General features: G+C 44.5%; 1 protein-coding gene across 3 annotated transcripts in view; it reads left to right on the top strand.

Moving 5' to 3' along the window:
• The first annotated feature begins 388 nt into the window (after nucleotides 1-388).
• Nucleotides 389-27,418, top strand: part of Gorasp2 (golgi reassembly stacking protein 2) — a 28,758-nt gene continuing 1,728 nt past the window's right edge. Inside the window, exons 1-10 of one of the 3 annotated variants that reach the window (XM_087646385.1) lie at nucleotides 389-573; nucleotides 4,635-4,711; nucleotides 14,526-14,606; nucleotides 15,970-16,173; nucleotides 16,611-16,697; nucleotides 17,338-17,468; nucleotides 20,437-20,569; nucleotides 21,496-21,619; nucleotides 25,097-25,183; nucleotides 26,534-26,653. In XM_087646385.1, coding sequence (XP_087502511.1) covers nucleotides 16,030-16,173; nucleotides 16,611-16,697; nucleotides 17,338-17,468; nucleotides 20,437-20,569; nucleotides 21,496-21,619; nucleotides 25,097-25,183; nucleotides 26,534-26,653 — 826 coding nt within the window. In that variant the 5' untranslated portion in view covers nucleotides 389-573; nucleotides 4,635-4,711; nucleotides 14,526-14,606; nucleotides 15,970-16,029. 3 annotated transcript variants of the gene reach the window in all.

Consider the following 27,418-nt stretch of genomic DNA (forward strand, 5'->3'; position numbering starts at 1 on the left):
GAGAATGCCTGATACTCCAACCCCAGAAAGCCACTGCGAACTATCCTCAGGTATACAATCTTATTAAACAATTCCTAAAACAAACCAAGCGCCAGGCATGCTTGGCATTTTGCTCCCTTCCTCTCTTGCCTCTGGCCACCAGGTGGCGCTGCAACCAAGTACCCTTCCGAGAATGTAGAAACGCGCCTAGATGAGTCTTGTCCGCTCCGGAGCTCCGTAGCGCGGCTTCGCCTTCAGAGCCGTATTTCCGCTTTCCTGCGCGCCCTGCCGGGTTCCTCCCGTCCGCCACCTGCACGCTCCCGGATCGTTCTCGCCGGCTCCCGTCAGGGGGCGCTGTCTGCGGCGTCGCAGCGGCCGTGGCTGCCGGGCGACGATCTCCCGGCGGGCTGTGCGGCCCGGCTCGGGCGGCTGCAAGTGCCACGTCCCAAGAGCTACGCGGAGTCGCAGAGCGGACGGTGCGCGAGGCGGAGCAGCGCTGAGCCGGCTGGGTCGTACGGATCGCCCGCCGCCATGGGCTCCTCGCAGAGCGTCGAGATCCCGGGCGGCGGCACAGAGGGCTACCACGTCCTGCGGGTAAGGGCTGCGGGGGCGGAGGCCTGGGGGACTCCGGGGCGGCCAGGCCCCAGTCCGCGGAGCGTCCTGGGCGCGGCTGCCGGCGACGTGGCCGGGGACCCTCCATCCTGGCTCCCGGCCCTCTGCACGGCTTCGATGCGCCCTGACCTGAGCTTCAGAGTTGGGAAGGGCAGGGGGCACCGCCTCCAGAAGGAGCCGGAAAACGTACCTGTGTTTCCCAGGGGAGAGTGACCGAGCTACAGCGGAGATGTCAGGACCGGTGTCGGTTCATCTCAGCTACCCCCGGATGCTTGGAAAGGCCACCTGGGCAGGAAAAGGAGGACGAATGGCCTCGAGCTAGATTTGGCAGACTTGAATTTACTTGATTTTTGATGGGACTTTTCCGTTCCGGGTCGCTCCTGACCCTTCCAGATCTCTCCAACATTTCCTGGAGGAGAGGAACTTCCGTTCTTCTTTCTAAGATGAAATAGGGAGATTGAGGTGTAGGTCTGTGGAGGAACGTTTCCAGAATAGCCAGGCTTGATAGGGGAACATCGCGCCAGACACCAGGGGTCAAAGACACATCTTCCTGTGAACGGTCCTTTCCTCGTGGAACCAGGAATGTGGTGACACCTGTGTGAGTGCTAACATGAGCTGTGAACAGAATGGCATCGCCATTTAGGGACAGTCTTTCCTGAGTGTGCTTGCTACCTTCATTTTCTGCCCCTGGTCCCATGTTCTGAATGCGATAACATTCTAAAATAGCCACCTGTGATGGGTCACCTTTCTGACTGTCGGGTTTGTGCTGTCTCCATGCCACTCAAAAGAGACTTTTGAAGCCCAGCTCTTAGCAGGTAGAATAGTTTGTTTTTCCAGGGTGTTTCTTCGTACGCCATATTACTTTCCTATTTCCTTCAGCTAACCAGACTCCTAAATCCCACATCAGTAGGGAAAACAAAAAGAACTACCCCATCCCGGATTCGAAGGAAAATTTGTGGTGGCGCCTTTTTATCTGGTCTGCTTTTGAGTTGACTCCTGTGAGGTATATTATCTTGTTACTTGCTGGTTCTCGGAGTGGTTGACTGTGCCCATGAACCCTTAGGGAGCTGCAGTATTTCTATTATAATAAACACCCAGGGAAACCTAGTAAGACACATTAGTGTTAATGAGTAGGAAAAGAAATGGTCTTTAGGGTCTTAGACAAATCTTCTTGTCAACAGGACTCCAGTTTAATGACCTCATTCCTATGGAAGACAGTTGAAGTATGTCTCCTTCATATGCACTTCAGAGGATTTCTGTGTGCGCCCGTAGTCAGTAGTGCAGGTGTGTTAATTACTCTCTTCCCGAGTTTAGGGGCGGCCTCAGTCAATTACCAGGCTGCATCTGGAGCACAAATTTTACAAAATCTGAAATCAGTCTATAAAGGGTTTTTATCCAAGGGAGCTTTAGTGATTGTGTCATGAAAGCAAATGTTTTTGAACTCTTAACCCTTTCTCTCCCTAATTCTGCCACTCATTGCTTTTCCTCTGTTTTTCAGAGAGAAAAGAACAATTTTCTCCCTTCATCGTTACTGCCTATGGCAAGGTGATGCATTCCACGACAGGATACTGAACTTGGGAGCCAATGTGTCTGTAGTGGGAAGTTTTTGAGATAACTCACCCGTGTTTGAGCTGATCCAATTTCACTTTCATTGATAACCTGTAGTTCACTGGCCATTTTCTTGTTAGTAGTAAAACAGTACTCACTGTTCCGATGCCCGTATCTGCCGCTCACTTACTGTTATTTCAGGTCCACATAGTAAAGAAAACTTAACATCGAGGTTATTGTCAGTACCTACTGCTCAGCTCTGCATTACAATCTTGGGGCAGCCGGAAACAGATTCAGCAATTACTCTAAACAGAATACTTACCTTCTTAGGTGCTATGTCTGTCTGTCTTCTGTCGTTCTTTTAGGTGGTATGTATTCTGCCTTCCTGCCTGGTTCAGTGTAGTTGCGACCCCACTATATATTCACTTTGTTATCCCCATTGCAGAGTTTCTCCTGTGGTCATTCAGTGTGTTTTATGCTTAGAGAAGCATCTCTTTCTACACTGCATGTGTTTTTCTCGGGTTTTAGCTTCTTTATATAACCGTTGAAAGCATAGAATATGCACTGTGAAGTTTCCTAACAGGGTAGTGAGGTTCACTGAATTGAGCTTCATAGGAGAATGTGGTTAACTAGCACCTCCTGGTGTTGAGCACTGAGTTTTCTGGTCTTTAATTCTTAAAAGGATATGTTGAGACCCTTAAATTCGTTTTGTTTCACTTAACTTATGCAATGCCAAAATTACAGACTTTTAACATTCTATAAATACTGATCTTCATTTTACTGAGTTGCTGTGTTTCCTGATTATCCATTCTTTAGAGAGCACTTAATCAAATTTCAAGATAAAAAAAAGTGTTGTGAAATTGCATTGTCTAATGGTAAATATTGCTGGAGAGTATTTGTCTTTATTTTCCTGTGCTTTACTCGACCCTCAATATATGTGCCACAAAGGTTTTGAATGATATGACATAATAATCAAGTTGAGTGTGGGCAAAATATATATTAGAGCAGGGTGTGTCAGCCACACCCATAATCCAACATTCGTGAGGTAAGGCAGGATTGCCAAAAGTTGAAGACCAAGTTTGAGTACAAAATGAGTTTTGTGACACACTTAGTTACAGAGAACAAAGATATGTTAGTCTTCCAGCCTAAATAATTAGCAGTTTTATTTCTTGGTAAATAAAGTGGAGCCTATAATTAATTTAGAAAGCTGTACTTTCAAGGAAAAGTTTATCAAACACCCTGAATATTTTCAAACATTATTTGTTTAAAAGTGGGTACTTGGGCTGAAGAGATGGCTCACTGGTTAAGGTCACATACTACTCTTGGAGAAGACCCAAGTTCAGTTCCCAACGTCCAAATTGGATGGCTCACAGATGCCTATAACTTGAACTGGAAGAGTTATACCTGACCTGTGCAGGCATATGCACATACCACTGCCAAAGTGAACTCTGTGGGTGCACACCTTTATTCCCAGAACTCTGTAGGCGGAAGCAGGCAGATCTCTGAGGTTAAGCTCAGCCTGGTCGGTATTTTGAGTTTCCGACCATTTGTGTCACAGGGTTTAAAGAAATGTTACTTTTAAAATTCAAACAACAGGTCAGAACTATGTATCACTTTTCACAGAAAATGTGTCAGTTAGGGCTTCTAGATTTTGTAGAAGTTACTGTAGAGTTACCTCCTGCAGTCCCTGTTCCATTAGACGTTTGTTGTCAAGTGAGTCCAAGCCATTCTCAAAAGTTTCGTCTTAGATGACCACTATAAATTAAACAATTCTGGCTTTGTATAACACACTCCTGAGAAGGGAGCTCTCCAAGAACTTTCTGGAACCAGCACTCACCCCAGTTTGGGGACATGTTGTGTTACTCTGCTGACTGATGGGCCACTGATATACTTTGCATCTCCCTTGTAATCAGAGGCCTAACCCAAGCCTTGCTGCAGTTGCATTTAGGGGCTAACTTCAAAGTGCAAAGTGGCTGCAAATTAGCCCTGTAGGAGAGGACACCTGGACAGTGACTGCTCTTGGGTGGAGCTGCCTTATTTTAGGGGTGCCTCACTGACGAAGAGAAGCCTTGTTACAGGGGACTACATTTTTGACAAACTCATAAACAGTGGGCTACTTAATGTTGTTTTCCAGATGTAGTTAGAATGCTTTATAAGTGGGTACCACCTGCAGATTCTGCCTCCTCTCCTTTGATTCCTTCAGTTTAACACCAGGAAGCTTTTTAATTCATAAGCATTCTTTGAAATGGCCTTCAAATGCAGGACACAGATTATTTGAGTTTCCTAAAGCCCCAGACACCCAATACATGAACCTGAGGGCACCTTTAAACATTGCATCACTGAACATAAACTTTGTGTCCAAAGTCTTGAGCAAGTTAATCTGGCCCACTGGGCTCCTCACTGGCCAGACCTCCTGTTCTCCATTACCTGTTGCTTGGGTCAGGATTCCATTGAGTGCTGGTTCTGACCTTGATACCCCTGCACTTATTTTACAGCCTTTAATATTCTACTGAAAGGACTATATGCTGACAATTCACTGGCTTAAAAAAAAATGTGAACTGGTAAATACTTGGTAAGTTCAGCACGTGCTTTGGAATCTGACTGCATATTGCTTGGGGAAATGAGATTATCTAGTAAAGTGACCTGTTTCTTTAAAAGACACACTCATGATCAGAGTGGGTACTTTGAGAGACTATATACTGCCCTGTTTGCATTGCAAATAAATTTTCTACACCAGGAAAATAATGATGCTGACTTACTTTCTCTTCTGCCCTTCCCCCCCTTCCTTTTGGAAGCCATCAAAACATAATTTCAGAAATGGGAACCACATCAACTAGTGGACATGGATACATTGAGAGATTATTCTAGTAGACCACCCAAGAGTACACTGGGGAACTGGATTCCAGCCCCTGCTACTAACGGAGCAGTCCTGTGAACCTCTTCAGACTGCCTGTTCGTCTGAAAGTAGACTAGAGCGGTGCCTCGGCCACCTTAATTGCTCAGTCCCACAGCACACATCAGACATGAATATTTGAAAGCAAGTACTGTTAAATCTTAATACCTCCTACCCTCTGGTTATCCTGTTCCTTAAGTGAGATATTCCCTGGCACACTCTGGACTGTGGTAAAGACTCGATGAAGGTTAGCTGGTGACTTTAATACCAGCATTACATTATTCCTAGTGTGTGAATCCACTATCGTAGTGGTAATGCCAGTTTCAGTGATACTCCTTTCTGATCAGCTGGCAGATACTTTTCCCATATGTGCCTAGCCTTGTATAGACTGCTATTTGAAACATAAGTTTGGAGGGAATTAACAAGGTGACTTGCTAGGTGCCTGTGCCTATGCATAGCCTGTCAACCTGAGCTCGTTTCCTAGCTCCCACAAGACATCAGGAGAGAAATGACTCCCAGGAATGGTCCTCTGACCTCCACACCCATCTTTGTGTGTACGTTGCGCTTGCTCTCTCTGAGTCTGTCTGTCTGTCTCCCCCTCTCTTGATTTCTCTCATACACATATAAAACAATAATAAAGCTTGGTCCAAATCTGACCATTTAATTCCTGTCCCTAAAGCACACGCATATATGATACTTGTTACTTTAAAGAATTTTCATTTTTGAAGAAGTTGTTTCTTGAAACTCAGGTGAGCACCGTTATCTTTCTTACTACTCTGCCCCAGTATGAGTGGATGCAGTCATTAGAGTCCTGAGAGCCCAGGTGGTCAGGGCAGACGTCTGCATGTAGTGTTCTCCATGCCTCCAGCCTCACTTCACAGTCAGAGAAAACACAGAGAGGTTACTCCGATTTGCTCAGTCACACCGTTAGCTTTTCTTCCTCAGGAAAAGCATCTGAATCAGTATTTGAGCTGGGGGATTTGGATAGTTTTTGCCCCCTATTCCCAGATCTTTTCTAGAAAGCTAATTTTGACTTTTTTTTTTTTTTTTTTTTTTTTTTTGCCAATTCTTTTTGGTCATCAAGAGTTGAGATTGTTTGTTTGAGATGGGTGTGTTTGTATTAGAAACTTCGAGCTAAAGTCTCAGCCTTCTGAGTAGTTGGGACATAGGCATACTTCTGCAGCTTAATAAATAACTCATTTCAAGTTGCTTTCTATGTTACACAATACAGCATAGGGCCAGTCGTTGGAACATGAAAGGGAATTTGCTGGTAAGTGAGACCTAACATTCTAGCCTGTCACAGAGTCGTTACTATACAGCTTGTCTTTTAAAACCACAGAGCATTTAGGTTTCAGGGTTTTTTGAGAAATCTTGGATTGCTGTGATCATGTAAGCACACACATGTATAAGGATTTATGTATGTAGTTGAAGTGAGTTCTCCAGGGACCATATGCATGGAATTATTTTCTAGTCTTTTTGAGTCAGGGCCTCACTTTGTAGTCCAGGTTGGATCTCACTAGGTAGCCTAGGCCAGCCTCAAACTTGTGGTTATGCCCCTGCATCAGACTCCTAAGAACAAGACTTACAGGTGAGCCTACCACACTCAAGTGTTTTCTGGCCTTGATTAGCATCTTTACTGTTGGGCTTATATTGAGAGTCAGGGGACATGATGGTACTGTCATTCATAGAGACTTTGTCTGTATTTTATAAAGAAGAATCTGTGCTATAGTTGGGCTGGGAAAGTAGCTCAACAAAGTGGTAGTCAAACACGAGCACCTGAGTTTAATCCTCATTACCCATATAGAACAAAGCTAGGCGTGGTGGCCAGCCTGTAGTCCAGGCATTGGGGGTGCTAAGGCGGGCGGGCAGGCAGGCAGATCCCTGAGACAAGATGGGTTCTGGTCAGTCAGAGCACCTGTCTCAAAAAGAAAGGCAGAAAGTGCCTGAGGAAAGATGCCTGAGTCACCCTCTGAGTCCTCAGGCCTGTGCATGCAGCGCGCGTGCACACACACACGCACACACACACACACACACAAGAATCTAGATCAGTATCCCTAGCTATCAGAGAAATGGAGTTCAAGACTACTTTGAGATACTATCTCACCCCAGTCAGAATGGCCATCATCAATAAATCTGATAACAAATGTTGGAGAGGATGTGGAGAGAAAGGAATCCTTATTCAGTGCTGGTGGATGGTACAGTCACTGTGGGAACCTGCTTGGAGATTTCTCAAAAAGTTAAAAGCAACTGTATGACCCAGCTATTTCACTCCTGGACAAATACCCAGAGAACACCAAACTGTACCATAGAGGCGTTTGCATTCCCAAATTTACTGCTGCTTTATTCACTATAGTAAAAGATTGTAATCAACCTATTTGTTTATCAACAGATGAGTGGATAATGAAAATTTGGTGTGTGTGTGTGTGTATGTATATATATATATGTATATGTATATGTGTATATATATATATATATGTAAAATGGAATACTACTCAGTTCTAGTTCTTAAAAATAAGTCAGAAACTTTGCATGAAAGTGGATGGACTTACAATGTGAAGTGAGGGACATACACATACACACACACACAAACACACACACACGTATGTACATACGTACATGTGGATACAGTGTATCATGTAGGAGAGATAACAGGAAAAGTAAACATTAGGAAGGAAAACAGGCTACATGCAGGTAATGAACCTGAGTGTGAAAGGACAGAGCGCCAAGTGTGTCTAGGTCCAACTCTGTTGCGGATTCAAAGTTTTGATGAAAGATGAGCTCATGCAGACACATTCAAAGAGGCTACGAGATGGCTCGGAGATTAAGAGCACTGACTGCTGATCCAGCAGACCCAGGTTTGATTCCCAGCACCCATAAGGCATCTCACAGGCTCACAAAAGTCAGGAACCTGATGCCCTCTCCAGGCTTCTGCAGGCACCAAGCTGAACATGAAGTAAAATAATAATGAAGTTAAAAGTACCTATTTGTATTGGTAGTAAAACCATGCAACCCAGCATATAGCTTCTGTTCTGATGGCCACTCCAACCATATAGAAGTTCATTAGTTTCATAAAGTTTTGGTTAGTTTCTGTTCGTGGGTTTTTTTTAATTTACAACCTTTTTTTAGAAAAAGTTTGGAATTTAAGCAAGGACAAGTGACACAATAGTAAAGAGAACTGTGCACCACTTAGCCTGCTGGATTCAGCAAGTCCCTGGTGGTTCCCTGTCCAGGTGCTCTGTGGTAGCCATTGCGTCTGCGCCAGCGGCAAAGCGCATAGAAGTCATGTGTGAAAAGTGCCCAATCCCCAACTTTACCCAAACTCATATTACTATGAGACTCCTCCCCTCCTCATCGCCCTCTCCAGTTGGAGAACTAAGGGGGAGAAAGGGTTGATACTGACTGACACATGACATAACTTTTGCTACTATTATCTTTACTGTGTGTTGGTGTTTTGCTTTGCATATATGTCTGTCTGAGGTGTCTGATCCCTTGGAACTGGAGTTACAGGCAGGTGTGAGCTGCTACGTGGTTACTGGGAATTGAACCAGGGTCCTCTGGAATTCTTAATTCTGGAGAAGAGGTGGGTGCTGTGTTGCTCAATCCTAATTGTCACCTAGGAGATTAGAGCACACCTCTAGGAGGCTATGTGGGGCTCCAGATGTGAGGAGGTTCTGCGGATAGTGACTTAATAAGTGCACTACTCCCTGATAAAGTCCTTATGATGGGATTATTGGAGGTGGTAAATGTCAGTCTAGCTAGAGCAAGCAGGCCATTGAGGCTTCGTCCTTGAGACTGTGTCCTAGGCTAATCATTCCGATATCTCTGCCTCCTGGCCGCCATGATGTGAATTTTTCTGCCTGCCCTGTTCACCTCCAGCTCATGATGGACAGACAGACACCCGTGAGACTGAGCTGAAACTAGGCTGTTTCTGTCAGGGTTTTTGTCTCAGTGAGGAGAAAATACTGACTATAGAGGCTTTCCTGGGAAGGAATCAGTAAGACAGCAAAGGAAGTCTGTGTGCAGGGAGGGAGATTGCTTGATTGGTTTGGGGTAAGTCTGGTGAAACTTTAATAGAAGAGCAGAAGGTAGAAGTGGGAAGTTGTAGACCAGAAAGATGGTTCACAAAGCCTGGCCACTCGTGTTCAGTCAAAGAAACTGGAATGGTGGATGGAGAGGGCTGGTCTCACAGGGTGTCCTGTCACCTTCACACACGTGGCATGCACACACCCACAGTTACATAAGACAGAACGCATTGAACAGGGAAAGTTGAAAACTAATTGTCTTTATGACCTGAAACTTCATTAGGCAAACTTAATTTTTTTTGCAGCTCAAAGAAACACACTAAAGCAGAGCAGAGTGTGCCATGAAAATGCTCTTACTATGTCGTGAGTGTTTGATGGATTTGCTGTTCTGGTTGTCTGTTCAATTTTTCTTTCTACTTACATGGATTTTATGACCTATGGAATCTTCCCCACAGTGTCTGGACAGAAATAAATGTTCCAGATTCCAGCTTCTAGACATGTTTTGTGGCTTTTGTTTGTAATTTATTTGGTCTTGGTTTGGTTGGGAGACAGTCTTGTGTGTCCCAGACTGGCTAAGCTCAGTGTAGCTGAGGACGACCTTGATCCTCCTTGCTCCACTTCTAGGCATGTTCCACTTTTCAATCTAATTTTAGTGTAGAAACTGCTCGTTTACAATCTCATAATCTTCTCTGGGTTTTTTGTTTGTTTGTTTGTTTTTGTTGTTGTTTTTTGTGGAGAGATAACAAGATCTAGAACATTTTACCCTAGCAACCATTGGCCAGTATCTCCATATCTGTATCAAACTATTCACAGCAGTTTGTTGAAAATCTGTGTTTAAAATGTGTTACATCTTCCCCCACCCCCGCCCCCGCCCCCAGCATCACAAGTAGCACTAAGTACTGCCTTCTCCTGCCTTTTTCGTGGTAAATGCATGGTAACCTTTGTCTCAGTGAGTAAACCTTCATGACCATCCACTAAACGTGTTCTGTTGGAATAGGCGCTTGTAATTGCCATGTAGACGTGTGTTGTCCAGCCAGCCGCATGTGGCTCTTCTTGGTAAGGTGAATGAACTGTAAATGGCAGCTCTTAGTGTCACTAGTCAAGGGCTTTGTGGATGTTGGTGGTGGCCACTGTACTGGAAGGCACCCATTCAGAGAGTTGTCATCAGCATTAAGGCTGCAGCAATAGTTAGCCAGAACCTTGTCCTTCCCCCCTGACACTGTCTCACCTTTTCTGTGGTACACACAGCTGCCTTTGCTCTGACAGAGCTCACAGTGAATTAGGTGATGCGGAGCCTCTCGTCAGTTCTGTGGTCACAAGTGTAAATCGTGTGAAGTTAGTGTTCTTGTGAAGAATGAACATCAGAGCAAGTTTTTGTTAGTTTGTTTTGTAGCCTTTACATTGACTGCTCAGAGTCTTTAAAAAAAAAAGCCTAACTGCAGGTTGTCACACTTTCCATGAGGTAGACACGCTCTTAGATTATAATTTCATTTCTCTCTTCCAGGTAGAGGGAAAATGCCTTAAGCTCTTACATGAAGAGTCCCTGTAAATGTGGAGCCTGGTGAATTTTTACAAACAACCCTTGAACCACATTCCCCTTCTAGTCGCACACCACCCGCTCCCAGCCTCCCTAGGGCGAATTCTGTCTGCTGCACTGATTTGTGGCAATGGCAATTAGTAGGCCTCGTCTTGAACTTTATGGTGATTTTCTACTCATTTCTGTATGTCTTCTTTGCCTCAAATGTCGCTTTATCCAGGTTGTGTTTTATAAATAGATTTAGTACTGTTGAAAATATGCCATATTTTCTTATTTGCTGTTGATAGGCATTTGTATAGCCCTCGGCTTGGAAGTATAACAAATGTACAATGTGAACATTGTCCTGCTCCTTTTGGGGAACACTTGCATACCTGATTCTGTGGGAACACACTTTCAAGTGGAATATTAGGTCAAAGGGTGTACATGTTTTCAATATTAATAATAAATACTGCCAAACTGCTATTTGGAGCCTCACTAGTGGTGGTTGAGCTTTCTGAATGTGCATCCTTATTCATGCTCGGTGGTCTCCATCTTGTTTATGGCTTAAATTTATGTCAGTCCTGGCTGGGGGAAGTGACACATATCTCTGTTCCCAGCCTTGGGCTGTTCCACGCCAGCCAGTCAGGGCTACACACTGAGATTCTCTCAAAACAAACAAAACAGCTGTCCGTTACTCTAAAGCTCTTATCTTTTTATTACACATTTTAAACAGTCTTAAAACTTCAAACGTAACCTGTTTATCTTAAGTTATCATAGTATAATATTTGACCCTATAATAAGTGCCAAATGGTCGGTGGAATCAGGTACATATAGTTTTTGTTTTGTTTTAATTAAGGTAGGCTTGAAAGAAGCAAAAGATAAGTCGAGGTCTTCAAAGGAACAGAAAGCACTGAAGTAGTCATCAGCAGCTGATCCCTCAGCAGCTGCTGTGGAGTCCTGTGGGAGGATAAGATTGCACGAGGAAGCTACCCATGTAGCATTTCCATGCTACTTTCTAGACCTTGTAGACCTTCTTTTCCATACTGTGACAAATGAAATCCTAACCAGATAGCGATTTTCAGAGTTCCCTCTGCTGGTGTCCTAGTAGTAATTAAGATATCTTCTTGCCCTAATTTGTGCTGGGCTCTAATGTTGTATAATAAATTTGAGAAAGAAATTAATTTCAAGGTCCATTAAAAACAGATGAAGTCGATGTTTGTAGCAAATGAAATGGAAAAATAGAAAGGGTTGTTTATTTCTTTTAGAACTCAGACTAAGCTATTGAGTCTTTTTGAGTTACAGGGAGGATCCTTCTGATGATATTGGACGCTTTCCATTTCAAACAATACTTTAAACTTTACTACACTGTGAGGGCGGGTAGGGCAGCATGCTAGGAATCAGAGTAGGGTCACCTTTGGAAGTTGATGATACTGCAGAAGAACTCTCCCTGGCTCTGTGAAACTAAAAGATAAACTTTTCAGGGAAGAAGCCCAAAACCAATCAGTAAACTAGTTGAATTCTAGTAATGCTACCAGTGGGTATTTAGAACCTATGTTTAGATAATTCATATTAGATAATCGGATTAGATATGGACCCAATTAAAAAAGAAAAATTATTCCTAGGGGTGTCTAAGGGATGGCTTAATGTTTTAATACCTGGGGGATCTCACATCTAACCGATAACTACTTGTAGCGGGGATCCGTGACTAGTAGATGTGACTTCATCCTCTTCCTTAATGGATCTGTTTGGTTTGATTTGAACAGGATCTCTCTGCCATGTAGCCTATCCTGGCATGTTCTGCATGTTCCAGGAAGTCACCCTCTGCGTTTTAGAGTTGCCATTTAAGGAGAAGTCTCTTTGCTCTTTTGACTTGTATCTTCTGTTTTGATAATACACAAGAAGGCTGGCCATAAGACAATTGAAGATACATTCCAATTGCTTCTGTAGTAGAACACCCTTGGGGCTGGAAACAGCCTCGGTGGTTAAGAGCACAGTCTGTTCTCACAGAGGACCAAGTTCAGTTCTCAGTGCCCACACTAGGCAGCCCTGGAACTCTAACTTCAGGGCTCTAATACTTCTGGTTTCTGCAGACACCTGCATTCATGTGTACATGCCATACACAGACACACATGTAAATGTAAATAAGAATAAAGTTGTGTCTTATTTTTTAAGACACTTTCACTAGTAACCCCAGCTGGCCTAGAACTTGATATGTAGACCACATTAGGCTCAAACTCCTGCAGATCTGCCTGCCTCTGCCTCCCCAGGGCTAAGACTAAAGGTGTGCACCAATATGCCACCCGCATCCCTCAAAAAAAAAAAAATCTTTAAAGAAATAACTCATTAGTGAGCCCCTTTGATACTTCTTTACTAGAACTAACATCTTTAGATAATTGTTTCCTTTGATATTTAACTTATTTATAAAAAGAATTTGTAACAGGAGATTGCTGAGATGGACAAAGAATTGAATATCTAGGGAAGACGGAAGACCCATCCACAAAGAAAGTGAAAACAGCAGCTCTTTTGCAAACAGCTCTCTTCAGGAGCCTCAACTGCAAGGCCTCTAAGGACTCTGGGTTGGGTGCTGAACAGCGCCTCCAGGTCCTCCCTCTCCCTGTTAGCCATCTGTCTTCCCGCCCTCTCCTCTCAGTGTCTTCTGTGAACAACTTAGGGAGCCCACTCTCCATTTCCTCCTTATGTCCCTCTAGAGCTTCCTCAGGTTTAATCCAGCATTTACAAGGAGACATAATAAAGCAGAAACAGTTTTCAAATGAGTAAACACTGACCCATCTCTGTAATGGAGGGGTGTGTGTGTGTGTGTGTGTGTGTGTGTGTGTACACACACACATATATAGTCTTGTTTAGGGCTAATACTACTGGAGACACAGGCCTTTAATCCCAGCGCTTCGGAAGCAGAGGCAATCTGATCTCTGAGTTCCAGGCCAGTGGGATTTATAGAGTAAGTTTCAGGACATCCAGGACTACAGTGGAAGACCTGGCCTCAAAAAACAAAAAAAAACAAACAAAAAAAAAAAAAAAGAAAAACATTGACCCAAGAAGAAAGTAAAAATTTGAATGTTCCTCTAGGAATATCTAGAGTTACATGCATATAAATATGTATGAACTGCACTTTGCATAGCCTCAGAATTGCCCTTAAAGCCACGTGGTCTAAAGCTAGGTGTGGTTGCTCATCCCCGTAACTCCAGAATTTAGGGAGGCTAAGATTACTGACAGTTCCAGCCTGAACTATAGCGTATGACACTGTTTCCAAAACCAAAAAAGAACTATACAGTCTAGTTCAGAAAATCAGCCTATAAATATTAGTGCAAGCTTCATTTTTAGAGTAGTTTTGACAGTGTTAATAACCTCAAGCAGAATAAAAATTCCTTATTGTTGCCAGGTATGACAGCAGACACCTTTGTTCCAGCACAGATAGGTCCCTGAGTATGAGGCCAGTCTGGTCTACAGAGTAAGGTCCTGTTCAAAACAACAATGACAAAAGTTACACACTTGCAAAAATCTTTTGGAAAAGCCAATGTAAAATTAATTGTATTCACTTTGGGGTTTGTTAGTTATATTTCTCTTACTGACTGTTAATGTTACTATGAATTTAGAAAGTCTGGTAGACAGTGTTAATCCACTTTAGATCTTCCCTTTAGACGATCTATGCTTCCTCCCCCTTTGCTAGCTCCAGATCTGATAGGTTTGTGATTAGGCCGGTGCACCTCCCTTCGTCCTCCTTGATCCTCTGCACGGTCAGCTGGCTGCCCTGGCATAGCTGCTCTGTTGGTGTGGAGCTGAGTGGTGCCTGAGAAATAAGTGCTGGCCTGTGTCTCTGCACTGGCTGTCTGCTGATTTGGGGGAGGGACCTCCCGTTCTGCCCCCTCTGCCCCTCTGCCCCTCTGCCCCACACCTGCTTTCACTTCCAAGTACTTATCTCAATGTTCCTTTACAGGTACAGGAAAATTCCCCAGGACACAGAGCTGGACTGGAGCCTTTCTTTGACTTTATTGTTTCTATTAATGGTTCGAGATTAGTAAGTTCAACTTTTTATGGTTTTGTATATAGACCTTTGTAATTTTCTTCAAAGTGGAATTTTAAAAATTTTCTAGGTTAGATGTATATCAACTATCTTTTAGAAGTAATCATATTAGGGGTTACATATTAGGGGTTTCTCATTGGGTAAAGGCCCTTGCCACAGAAGTCTCGGGACCTTAATTGAATCCCTGGAACACATGCAAAGATAGAAGGAGAAAATTGACTCCAGAATTTCTTCTTACCTCCACATACGCAGTGCAGAACAAGAGTACCAAGTGCTCGCTCTCTCTCTCTCTCTCTCTCTCTCTCTCTCTCACACACACACACACACACACACACACACACACACACACACACACACACAAAATTAGGTGTACACATAATATATTTATATTTTGTTTGTTTTGTTTCTTCAAGACAGGGTCTCACTATCTACCCCTGGAACTTGCTCTGTAGACCAGGCTAGCCTGGAACTCAGAGATCTACTTGTTTCTGTGTCCTGAATCCCGGGACCAAAGGCGTGCAGCACTGGGCACAGAATATTTACATTTTGAAGAGAATGATGCTAGTCAACATTAAAGTCTCATATCATCTTAGAGAAGTAGAGTCTCTCCAGATTTGAACTCCATGACTTTTCTAGGCGATTGACAAATGGATCAGGAAAGTGAGACTCCCTGTTGATTTCTGTGGGTCCCAGTCCCTTGATACATAAATTTATTGGAACAACAAAAAAGTTGTTCACAAAGAGTTATTCTCAAAAAGATGCTTTTTCTAAACTGTCTTCAGTTTACTGCTGCTATAGTCTGTTGAAAAAGAAATTATGTAACTTCCACAAAGGGAATTCTTAAAACAGTATCTATTTGGCTGGCTTTGCTTTATAATGGTCTTATTAAGTTTTTGCTCATAATTTGTCTTGTATCTGACTTAATGGCCTTTGTTTATACAGTACATTAACTTTATTTCTCCTTTTCCCTTTCAGCCCCTAATAAACAATAGAGCATATATTAGGCGGTCCAAAATTAGACCTTAAGGTCAGCCATATCTTAGATTATAAAAGCACAGTCATTGTAACTTTGTTAGAGGAACGTGTTACAGGGTTTCTTGTTTTCAGCCACAAAGTTGCTTGGTCACCCCAGTGTCCGGTTACATTCATGCTTAACTGTTAGAAAAGCAATCTGCTTGGCTAATTGAGAGCTCTTCATTTCCTGACCTTCTCTTACTTGGAGAAACATTTGAATGTTAATACTTTTGCCTGATGAGTTTTTATTTATACTGATTATTAATACTGTTTTATGAGATGTTTAAACTAATAGCAATTAGCATTGTTCTTACTTACTAATGAGTCTGGTTTCTGTCTCTAGAATAAGGACAACGACACTCTGAAGGACTTGCTGAAAGCCAACGTGGAGAAGCCTGTGAAGATGCTCATCTACAGCAGCAAAACCCTGGAGCTGCGGGAGGCCTCGGTCACACCCAGCAACCTGTGGGGCGGCCAGGGCTTGTTGGGGGTTAGCATCCGGTTCTGCAGTTTCGATGGGGCCAACGAAAATGTTTGGCACGTGCTGGTAGGTGCTGGCTGGGAACTGTTTCTCTGGGTAGAGCATAGCGTAGGAAGCAGGAAGGACACTGGTGGTCATCTCCAGGTTGGGCAGGTTGTAGAGATATTATTATTAAAGGTTGAATTGTATATGGAGATACTGTGGTTTTTTTGTTTCTGAAACTCAGCATCCATTGCTGTTTGGTATGGATTTGTTTTTAATTCAAAGAAGAGAAGCCAAAGAATTAATAATGCAGATAACCATAAAAATATTTTAAGTATCAAATATTATATAGCTTTTGTGGTTGGAAATTTAGAATACATATATTCTCTAGTTTCTTAAATCTGACGTTTCTAACCTGGGATATTGGGGGTTCTTCGGGCACTATAGTTAAGAGCCGTCGTTCTAAAACGTGGACAGTTGCTTTCTGTGTGTTGAGTTGGACTGTGCCTGTGTTGTCCTAGGAAGTGGAATCGAATTCCCCCGCAGCACTGGCGGGGCTGAGACCTCACAGCGATTACATCATTGGAGCTGATACCGTCATGAATGAGGTAATCCGAAACACCACTCAGTAAGGAGACGTGCTAGGTAGTTGCTGTGTCTGTTAGTAAAGTGTTTGAGAGCCACATGCCCTCTCTGCTGGCCAAGTTCAGGGTCTTTTCAAGATACCTTCTGCCTGAGGGTGTTAAATGGAGCATCTGAAGCTGTCTCCATAAGGGTGGCTCTGAGAAGACCGTGTGACCCTTGCTCAGCTTCTTTGTGTGACATAGACCCCTCTGGAGCACCTCCAGCAATCTCACTTCTCATCGGTCTGACTAGTCACCCCTTGCTGAGAAGTCTCCTTAGCTCAGCCTTTTAGTCAGATCCTTTCCTCCACTCTCAGCTGGTGCAAGAATCCAAATAGAGAAACAAGGCGCCTGAGTGACCAGCTCTGTGGAACCTTAGGGAAGAGGAGTCCATTTTAAGCACACGAGGAGGCCTGGTGTCTAGTGGACTTGCTTGATTAATATTAATATGCAATTAAATTAGACTCTGCTTGACCATTTGGTATTAAATAGTGACTTCCATGCCTAAGGTAGGGCTCTGAGGCTGAATTCTTTTAGGAAGCTTCTCAGTTGATTTTGTTAGGAGCCAAATTTGAAACCCACTGTTCTCAAGTACAGTACCCTTGTTTTTCCTGATTATGTGCAGTCTGAAGACCTGTTCAGCCTTATTGAGACCCATGAAGCAAAGCCTCTTAAGCTCTACGTGTACAACACAGACACTGACAACTGCCGAGAAGTGATCATTACACCAAATTCTGCATGGGGTGGGGAAGGCAGGTAAGATCATTCACAAGGTAAAATTATGACTGCCTAATCTTAGCATTACAACTTTATTTTACTATGTTATAAAAGAATGCTTTTATTTTTAAGTAACATCTTGATTTTTTAAAAATTCTGAGAAAAATGATGTAGAATATTGAAATTACTAATACATTTTTTAAAGTACATGCCTACGGAGGATAGCACCCGTTTTATAGCCCATTTGTTTTGTTTTGTTTTCCTCTTCTTGACCTAAGAGCTAATGACCTTTCTGATTTGAGGAATTATTGGTTGTAAGTCATAATTACAGAAAAGCCTATGCAGAATTAAACTTTATACTTGTCCTCACCCCTGCTCGATTTGTGTGGTTTCCTTCATAGAAGAGGAAGGACTCCGTATGGGCTCCATATCCTTACAGTCTTTTTGTTTTCCTACCTAAGGTTCTGGAGTTCAGCGTGTTTAGCCATTTCGGATTTATTGCAAGAAAAGTAAGACAGGGTATCTTAGAAGCATCTGGCCTGCCTGGGCAACACTTGATGTTGTCTACTCTCCAGGTTTATTACAAACACCCAGAAATAAGCTCTCAAGGCATTCATAATCGATCCACTCCAGGGCAGATTGCGTGCCTGGTGAGCACAGAGCCCTGGCTTTGATCCCAGCACTGCATAAAACCAGACTTTAGACACACACACACCTGTAATCACAGCCATCGCAGAGAGAAAATGAATGTGTGCGCTCAGTGCGCTGCCAGCTTTCTCTGCTCTTACACAGCACAGGGACCCAGGACAAGGGATGGACTGGGTCTTCTGCATCAATTAGCAACCATGACAGGCTAAGCTGTCCTGAACAGAAGCTCATTGAGACTCTGCACCCTGGAAGAATACACAAGTGAGATTATTGCCACAGAGGTCTTGGTGACATGGAGCACAGGTCATGGAAACAGAGCAGCTTTATAGATAGTGTGGCCTGCAGCAAAGACACTGTTGTTCTTTCATGTTTAATGACACTGACTGTATACTGTACATTAGAGCTCTCCTATTGTAAACATCTGTAAACATCTGCCTGTCGTTCCTTTCCTTTGAAGGCTTTCTGCTTTTATATAATTTAAATACCATTTGGGGCATCTCTTTCGACACTTCCTTTTTGGCCATTTTCTCAAGTGTGCTCTGCCTTTGTACTCAGAGTATCTCTACCTCTCTCCCTTCAGTCCTTAGAAGCTGACCATGTGTTACTCAGCAGCTCTTCATTTCAAGCCTCTCTTGAATTTGCAGCACATTTTGCTGTTGCTTCAAGCTCTTTCTCTGTCATTACCTAGTTATTTTGAATAGCAGGCACCTCATAAGCCAATATGGTGGTGCCCACCCCAGTGCTGAGAAAATTGACATAGCAGGATTGATTCAAGTTCAAGACCAACCTGGGCTACTTAGCAAAACCCTATTGCTTCTATCAAACACTGTCTCCCAGCAAAAATAAAAAAACAAACAACCAAAACAAAACTCCTTGCTTTAAAATGTGATTATGCCAAAAGGTTATCATTGATCAATATAGATGACTTAATCTTTCTTCTGTTAATTTTGAGAGAAAGTACAGCTTTGATGATAAGAGAAAATGGAAGTATAATTTTGAAATAGAAAGCATCACTGTGAAAATCAGATTTGGATAAGGAAGAGCTGAAGTTGGACACTGCCCACTCTACCAGCTTTTGGTAGTAGTGGGGCCCACAAAGATAATATGTGTGCCTTGGCAAAGGAGAGGGTTGGGGGAGGAATCCAGGCAGTGGCTCTGAAAGTGCTAGGTGCTAGGGAAAGACAAGATCATGGTGGAAACAGATTGGAACTTAACTTGTCAAAGGCTGTAAGTGCAGTGGTTCAGATCTGACTTACTTGAACCTTAAGATTCAACTTGTATAAGCTATAAAATAAGTAAGCATTCGTTGACTCCAAAATGCAGAAAAGAGCTGTCACCATAGTACACATATGTTCATATGACTTCTTCATGCTTGTCCCTAGAGACAGCTAAAGACCTGGGTGCAGAAAAAGCACTCCACTGATTTTTTTTTTTTTTTTTTAAGAGCCTATTTTTAGTTTTCATGTTACTTCAAAGATTTTCGGGTTGGAGAGATGGCTCAGCGGTTAAGAGCACCAACTGCTCTTCCAGAGGTCCTGAGTTCAGTTCCCAGCAACCATATGGTGGCTCACAACCATCTGTAAGGGGATCCGATGCCCTCTTCTGGTGTGTCTGAAGATAGTTACAGTGTACTTATATATAATAAATGAATAAATCTTAAAAAAAAAAAAAGATTTTCACCTCTGAGCAGAGGCCGATGGATGGGCTGACTTGGCCATGAGCTGCTCTGTTTGATTGGCAGAATAGGGCAGTGCACACAGAGGACAGTGGAGACTCTCTCCAGAGGAAGAGAGAGAAGTGAGAGGGCGACTAGAAAGAAGCAGTGTGCCCAGATCTGTTGAAAGGCGCCTCTGGTGGAGAGTGGCAGGAGAAAATAGAAGTTGTCATTGTGTATATAAGTCTGGTTTATGCTGTATTCGTCAAATGATGTCATCATATCGATGTGTGCAGAGCTCCTCAGTGGGCAGGCAGGGCGTGATTTACGCAGTGGGTGATAAGTAGGTGTTGCCTAGTGCCAGGAACTGTTAAGGTAATAAAAAGTGAAGACTTCCTCCCAGCCCCAGGGGACGAGAGTAGAAGTAAACATGCCTGTGCTCATGGTGACCAGGCGTGAAGAGAAACAGGACCTATGAGTAGAGACCAGAGTGGACTATACGTAGGGTTGAGCCCAGACACCTCTGGGAAGATGGCATTAGTTAAAAGAATGAAATGAGGTGAAGACATGAGGATCAGGAGTTCAGACTACGTGAGGTCACGTCACAAAAAACCCCGAAGGAGTGGTAGGAAATGCATGGGCTCATACGTGTTAAAACCTCAAAGAAATGAAGTTGATTGACAACAATAAGGGGATGTTTTTTAGCCTCGGCTGTGGCATCGGCTATGGTTATTTGCACCGAATACCTACGCGTCCCTTTGAAGAAGGAAAGAAGATTTCCCTTCCAGGACAAATGACTGGCACCCCCATGACTCCTCCTAAGGATGGGTTTACGGAGGTAAGAGCGTTTACTGTGGTCACGTCTGTGTGTGGAAGCCTGCGTTGGTGGCTGTAGTTGAGGCATGCAGTGCTAAGTTAGGCAGTAAGCATCGTGGTGAGTTTGAGGTCCGATACATCTGGAGGGAGGTATGCGGGGCGGCCTTCACAGGACTAGGTGTTCAGATTCGAGCATCAGCACAGAGAGCACTTCAGGCCAGGGATGGAGATGTCACAGGATTGTGTGGCTTGCAGGGTTTTTTACAGTTCTTAGTTAGGAAGGCATCCCGGGTGCTCACTCCTCCTGTCTACCTGGCCACATAAAAACCACATGCCTGACAGGATGAAAAGCTGGGGCTGTGTGCGCACATGTGTCGTGTATGCGTGCCCCTAAGGAGGCCAGGAAAGGGAATTGGAGTTGGAGTTAGGTGCAAACTTGAGTGTAGGTGCAGGGGCTGCGCACACTCGGGCTTCTGCAGCGCTTGCTGCTTTCGTTGCCCTCTCTCCAGACTCCTGCCATATTGTCTTAATTCAGCCTTCCCACTTCCAGAGGAGCTGCAACTGAGAAATGTCTCCTTCCCTTTCCCATGCCTGCAGAGCCCAGGGCCAGAGCCCAGGTAGTTCCACCCTCTTCCGCCCAGTGATAGGTGCTGACTCCCTAGAGAGAGGTTGGTGTGTGAAGGCCATAATGTCATGTGGCAGCCAGGGAAAAGTCAGAATCTGATGGGAGAATACAGAGACATGAGGGAATTAGAAGTGACACTGAGTATAGGGCTCTAGCGTGTCTAGAGAGCAGATTGCTGAGAGGTGAGGTGTCAGTGAGAGACGAATGAGTACATTGAGGAGGTCAAAAAACTTGAGAGTGGAGAAGTGGATCAGGACATTAGGATTTCCAGCTGGTTTCTCAACTGATAAGTAATTCTCTACCCCACCTCCTTTGTTTGCTAGGTCCAGCTGTCCTCAGTCAGCCCCCCATCTTTGTCACCACCAGGAACTGCAGGAGTTGAGCAGAGTCTGTCTGGACTGTCCATTAGCTCAGCTCCACCGGCTGTCAGCAATGTTCTCAGTACAGGTATGTAGAGCCGGCTCACTTAGCCGGCTTATCCCTGCTCTGCCCCACGCAGGGCTTTCGCTTCGGTTTAATGTTGTCTTTAACAGCTTTATGGACAGAGATCCCCATGCCATCCAACTCACTCGCTTTAAGTGGTTTTTAGTTATTTGCAAGTTACACAACTAACACCTCAATCAACTTGGAATACTTCATTACTGCCATAGGCCAGAGAAACCCTCTACTCACCTCTAGTACTCCCTGGTCTCCACAGTCTGCCAGGCTGAATGCCGCCCATTGTGGACATTTCCTAGAATATGTATGGTCTGGTGACTGCTTTGTGCTCTTAGCTTAATGTTCTCAAGGATCGTTGATACTGTTGTATATATTAGCCGTTCATTCCTTTTAAATGATAATGTTTTGCAGTATGGCTGTTGCATTTTCTGACCCCTTTATTCATCACCTGAGGGACGTTTAGGATGGTTCTGCTGGCTTTCTGAGTAAGTCAGCCTGTCTGTACCCTTGTGTGCAAGCCTCTGAGTCTGTATGCGAGTCTCCCAACCCCGACAGTTCTTTTTCCCCATTTGCCATCTCCTGTTTTCTGGTGTCTCCTCTTTATAATGTCTGGAGTAGACTCTATAGTGTCCATATTATCGTCAGGAGCACTAGCTGAATTGTGACGTCGTTTACTTGGGAAATAGGGTTTTGGTTTTTGGCTCATTTAGCTATTTGTATTCAGAATTTGATTAGCCCCCAACTCTGATGGGATTAGACTGCCCATCAGGCATTGATAGGTGAAGGTATGGTGTCTGGAGTTGGTCCTTTGGCTTAAATCCTACCACTTGTCAGAGTGAGCTTCCTTTCTGGAGGATATGCAGCCGTTACTGCAAGCAGGCACGTTTCCCAATGCAGTCGGACCCCATTGGCGTCCGAGGCTGGAGCAAGGGGCTTATCTCCCATCCATCTAATGTGTGAGTTCTTTCTGAAGGCCATCACACAGCCGTCCAGTTGATTTCTGAGTAGCTGTGGTAACCGTAGGTGGGGCTGCTTCACAAGGCAGCAGGCCCGTCTGACCCGGCCATCATAACTGAGAGTGACTTTGGAGACATGGACAGCTGGTTCTGACTCCCCGCTCCCCGCACTGCAGTTAACCTGTACTGGGTTAGCTGCACAGGCACCAAGGCCCCTGCAGGTGATGAAATGGCCTCAGGATACTGAAGAGACAGACAGGAACGATGCAATGCTTGCTCACAAAAAACTCAAGAGCTAAACATTTCCAGTGTTGAATCCATTTAAGAAGGTAGTACTGATATTTTCAGTTTAGAACAGGAATTTCAGACATGAAGTGTTAACGCCATGACACGTCAGAAGCAGCTTCCTCTTAGACGTGCTTTCCATCCTGACTCGTTCTCAGAGAACTCCACATAATGATTGTGGGCAGAGGAAAGTGTTGGTTTTGTTTTTTTAAGTTTTTTGTAGATATTTTAGAATATTAACTGGCGTTAATCAGTGAATTTGGTACATGCCTCACACTGCCCTCTCCCACTGCCTTGCGTGACTTTTCTGCAGAACGTTTATTACGAGCCCAGGTGTTCCCCTCCCCTTCTGAAAGGTTCTTCCCACTGACAAGGGCCTCACCCAGTCCTAAATCACGCTGAAGCAGACAGTAGGCACCCTCTAGCTGGAATGCCTGAACTCACCAACCATCCCACTCCCCTACGAGTCTGACAGCAGCTGGGCTGGGGAGAGGGCTCAGCAGTCAAGGGCAGTGATCCCCAGCACCCACATGGTGGCCCACAACCATCTGTAACTACAGTCCCAGGGGATGCAACGTTATTTTCTGGCATCTGGGGACACTGTACACCTATAATACACAGACATATATGCAGGCAAAACACTCACATACATAAATAGAATAATTTAAAAAGATCTGATAGCAGCAAAGAGCGCTCTTCTGCAAACCTGCCAGGAACTTCCCAGACTGAGTAAGGCCATTGGTGGCCCTAGGTTACAGTCCCTGGCTTAGATTCGGTCAGTCAGTTTTTGGTACAAAAAAATGGGATTTACCCTTTAAAAGGGAAAAACTGTATGAAGGGTTTTATTAGGATATAGGATTTGAAATAAATCCAGGCTATTTTTATTTTCTTTCTGTAAGAATGTTTTTTTTTTATTTTCTTTTTAACGTGTATGAATGTTTTGCCTTCGTGTGTATATGTGCACCACACATGCTCCTGTTGCCCTTGAACTAGAGTTACAGGCTGTTGGGAGCCACCATGTGGGAGGTGGGAACCAAGCCCAGCCCCTCTGGAGGAACAGCCAGTGCTGAGCCGTCCCTCCCGCCCGTTTTCATTTTGTTAAAGGCTAGATTTAAGATAGAAATATAGGATAGTTACAACATTGCTATTGTGTGTTACTACTTAACAAGCACACGCTGATAACAGTGTGCCCAGAGAGAGGAGTTTCCCTACTGGAATCCCCCAGCCTGAGGCCCTAGAACTTTAGCCATTGCCGTGCTGAGGCTTCTCCTCTTTCTTCATCTCTTTCCTCCCTTCCTTTCCTCCTCCCTCCCCCTCTGCCTTCCTCCATGTCTCCAGTTCCTTCAGGAGAGCACTTTGTACACTAGTAAATAACTAAGCAGCCACCCGTGGATGGCTCATCCTTAGGAGCAGTGCTCTCCCTTGCATATTAAAGCCTGGCTCTGCATGGATACTGAGCCAGCAGCTGTGCTGGGACACCCTGCAGTGGAGCCCAGGTCTAAGCACGAGCTCATTTGTCGGAAACACATGCACATAGCGTGAAGACCATTGTGTTTGCAGTGGGCCTGTGTTTTGACTTCCATCCCTTCCATGAAGTCAGGTATAGAATTTTCCACTTGCAGAGTCACATTGGCTCTCAAAAAAGCTTCCTATTTGGGATTAGCTCAGATTGCGGATTTTCAGTTAAGGGTGTCCAACATGTATTACTATTGTGACAGAAAAACCTCTCACTTAAGCAGGTTAGTGCCAGTAGATAAGTCTTCATCACATGGCATCCTGAGGGTCCTTGTACATGGGGAATGTCTCCACAAGCCTCTCTTACAGGTGGGCACGCGCCGGCTATGTAGGGGCCTACGGTTAAAGGGAGCCTAGTCATTCTGTGCCCCTGGAAATCCAGGTGTTCTTTGTCTGGGAGACATCTGTGGTCTTCCTCGCTCCCAGACCAGCTTTCACTGCCTCTGGGGCACAGGCTCTCTCCAGCAGCCCCATGCTTGCACAGACTTCCTGTCCAGTGAGCTTATCCAGGGAAGGCTACACAGCTTTCTCATCCCTCCCTAGGCCATGGCTAGGGTGTCTGTCAGGGACATACATTGGTGAGCAGCTCTGAAAGGTTATATATAGCAAAGGATGCAGCCAAGAGTTGGGGCTTGGCCATGGTGAAGACTGAACAGTGTCCTCCTGCATCAGTCTATTCATCTCTGGCAGTAGAATTGGTTTTAAAATGATTTAATGTATTTTATTTTAGGTGTACCGACTGTACCATTGTTGCCGCCACAAGTAAACCAGTCCCTTGCTTCTGTGCCACCAATGAACCCAGCTGCCACATTACCAAGTAAGCACCAGGTTAAAGGCTTGTTTGATAATGACATTTGCTTCTGAAGCTCTGTGACAGAACAGGGGTGCTCTCCTTAGCAGGCCAGGAATCAAGTACCACTTGGCCTGAGACTCCCCAACATCTCATGTGTCTGTGTCTGTGTATCTGTGTATCTGTGTCTGTGTGTATGTGAATGTGTCTGTGTGTGTGTCTGTGAGTGTGTGTGTGTGTGAATGTGTGTGTGTGTGTGAATGTGTGTGTGTGTGAATGTGTCTGTGTGTGTGTGTCTGTGAATGTGTGTGTGTGTGAGTGTGTGTGTGTGTGAATGTGTCTGTGTGTGTGTCTGTGAGTGTGTGTCTGTGTGAATGTGTCTGTGTGTGTGTGAATGTGTGTGTGAATGTGTCTGTGTGTGTGTCTGTGAGTATGTGTGTGTGAATGTGTGAATGTGTGTGAATGTGTCTGTGTGTGTGAATGTGTCTGTGTCTGTGTGTGTGAATGTGTCTGTGTGTGTGTGAATGTGTCTTGTGTGTGTGTCTGTGAATGTGTGTGTGTCTGTGAGTGTGTGTGTGTGTGAATGTGTCTGTGTAAATGTGTCTGTGTCTGTCTGTGTGTGTGAATGTGTCTGTGTCTGTGTGTATGATGTGTCTGTGAATGTGTGTGTGTCTGTGAGTGTGTGTGTGTGTGAATGTGTCTGTGTGAATGTGTCTCTGTCTGTGTGTGTGAATGTGTCTGTGAGTGTGTGTGTGTGTGTGTGTGTGAATGTGTCTGTGTGTGTGTGTGAATGTGTCTGTGTGTGTGTAGAACTTCCTGGTGGCTGTTCTGTGGCTGCCCTGGCTAAGAAGGCTTCTTACTATATATTGAGAAGCTCACATGTTAAATTGTGTGGATTCTTAGTATTTCCAGTGTAGATTAAGTCCAGTTGTCTAGCTGATACCAATGAGATGTTGCTTGAGTGATGAGTGTGTTTGTTGGTAGAGCCTCCCACCACAGGGCCACAGTCATCAGTGTGCAGATGTAGTCAGCCATGAGCTGCACATGTGCTCACACAGAATGATGGTGCAGCACGGAGAACTGTTAGTGTGTAGTTACTAGTTGTGCTTCCTAGGTAGTTGCTACAGTAAAGGAGCCTTTCCCCAGGTACTGGACCACTGAGCACCGTCACTCTTGTCCAGGGTCTTAGGAGCATTTGTTGCCTGTTATAACATTGCTGGTCTCACAGCCTAATCCCTAGACAGAAGAACATGTTCTATGAGCTTCGGTTGTTGCTTATCAGTGAACGCTGGTACTGGAATTCTAAAGAGGGTACTTTTGTCACTCTCCTTCCCAGGTAAATGACTTACCTTGTGCTCTTTCTCAACCTCTGCTCAGGTCTGATGCCTTTGTCAGCAGGGCTGCCTAGCCTCCCCAACCTCCCCAGCCTCTCCAACTTCAACCTCCCTGCTCCGCACATCATGCCAGGGGTCGGCTTGCCAGAGCTCGGGAAGCCGGGTATGTTGCATGCCTTACCCTCCTAAGACATTGCTAATAAAAAAAAAAAATTTATTCAGGAAAGTGAGGCTTCCAGTTCAGTCTTTTCCAGAAAGAGTAACTCAGCTTAACACATTTCAATTTCTTCTAATCAGTATCCATCTTTTATGTGGAAAAGAAGAAAGAAAGAAGTCCGTGACCCAGCCTCCTGCCTCCCTCCCTCCCTTTTTCTATCACCCCCTGCCCCGCCCCCCGGCAGGGTTGGCCCCAGACAGGCTGTCTCAGAATCAGTGGAGTTTCCTGTGCACTGAATTTGACAGTGTGGTCCAGGTCACCTACTAGAGATGCATGAATCCCCTCTCTTCAGTTCCTATTTAAGGATGCAAGCCACAGGAAATGCTGGTGCCTGCTCTGTGCATTCTAGGCCTGTGATTTTTCATTCTTTTGAGATCGGAGGTGGGGAAGGGTCTCACTGTGTAGCTGGCCTAAGCTAACCTCAAATGGATTAACTTCCTGTCTCAGCCTCTCAAGTGCTAGGATGACAGTCTACACGGCTAAGTATTCTCGGTTGTTTTTATAGTAGTAACCCAGGTACTAGCTGCCAGCAGGTGGCTCTCAAGTGCCCAGGTGAAAGGGAACAGCAGTCCCCAAGTCTGCCCTTGCTGATGACCCCCCCAGCCCCCAACTGCCCATTCATGACACTGTAGTGATCATTCCACATTAAATACTGGTTGTCATTGTCATACTTCTGACAGATTTGCAATTCTCACATCAGCTCAACACATC

This window comes from Rattus norvegicus, chromosome 3 (genome assembly GCF_021556685.1).
Source record: "Rattus norvegicus strain SHRSP/BbbUtx chromosome 3, alternate assembly SHRSP_T2T, whole genome shotgun sequence".
NCBI lineage: Eukaryota > Metazoa > Chordata > Mammalia > Rodentia > Muridae > Rattus > Rattus norvegicus.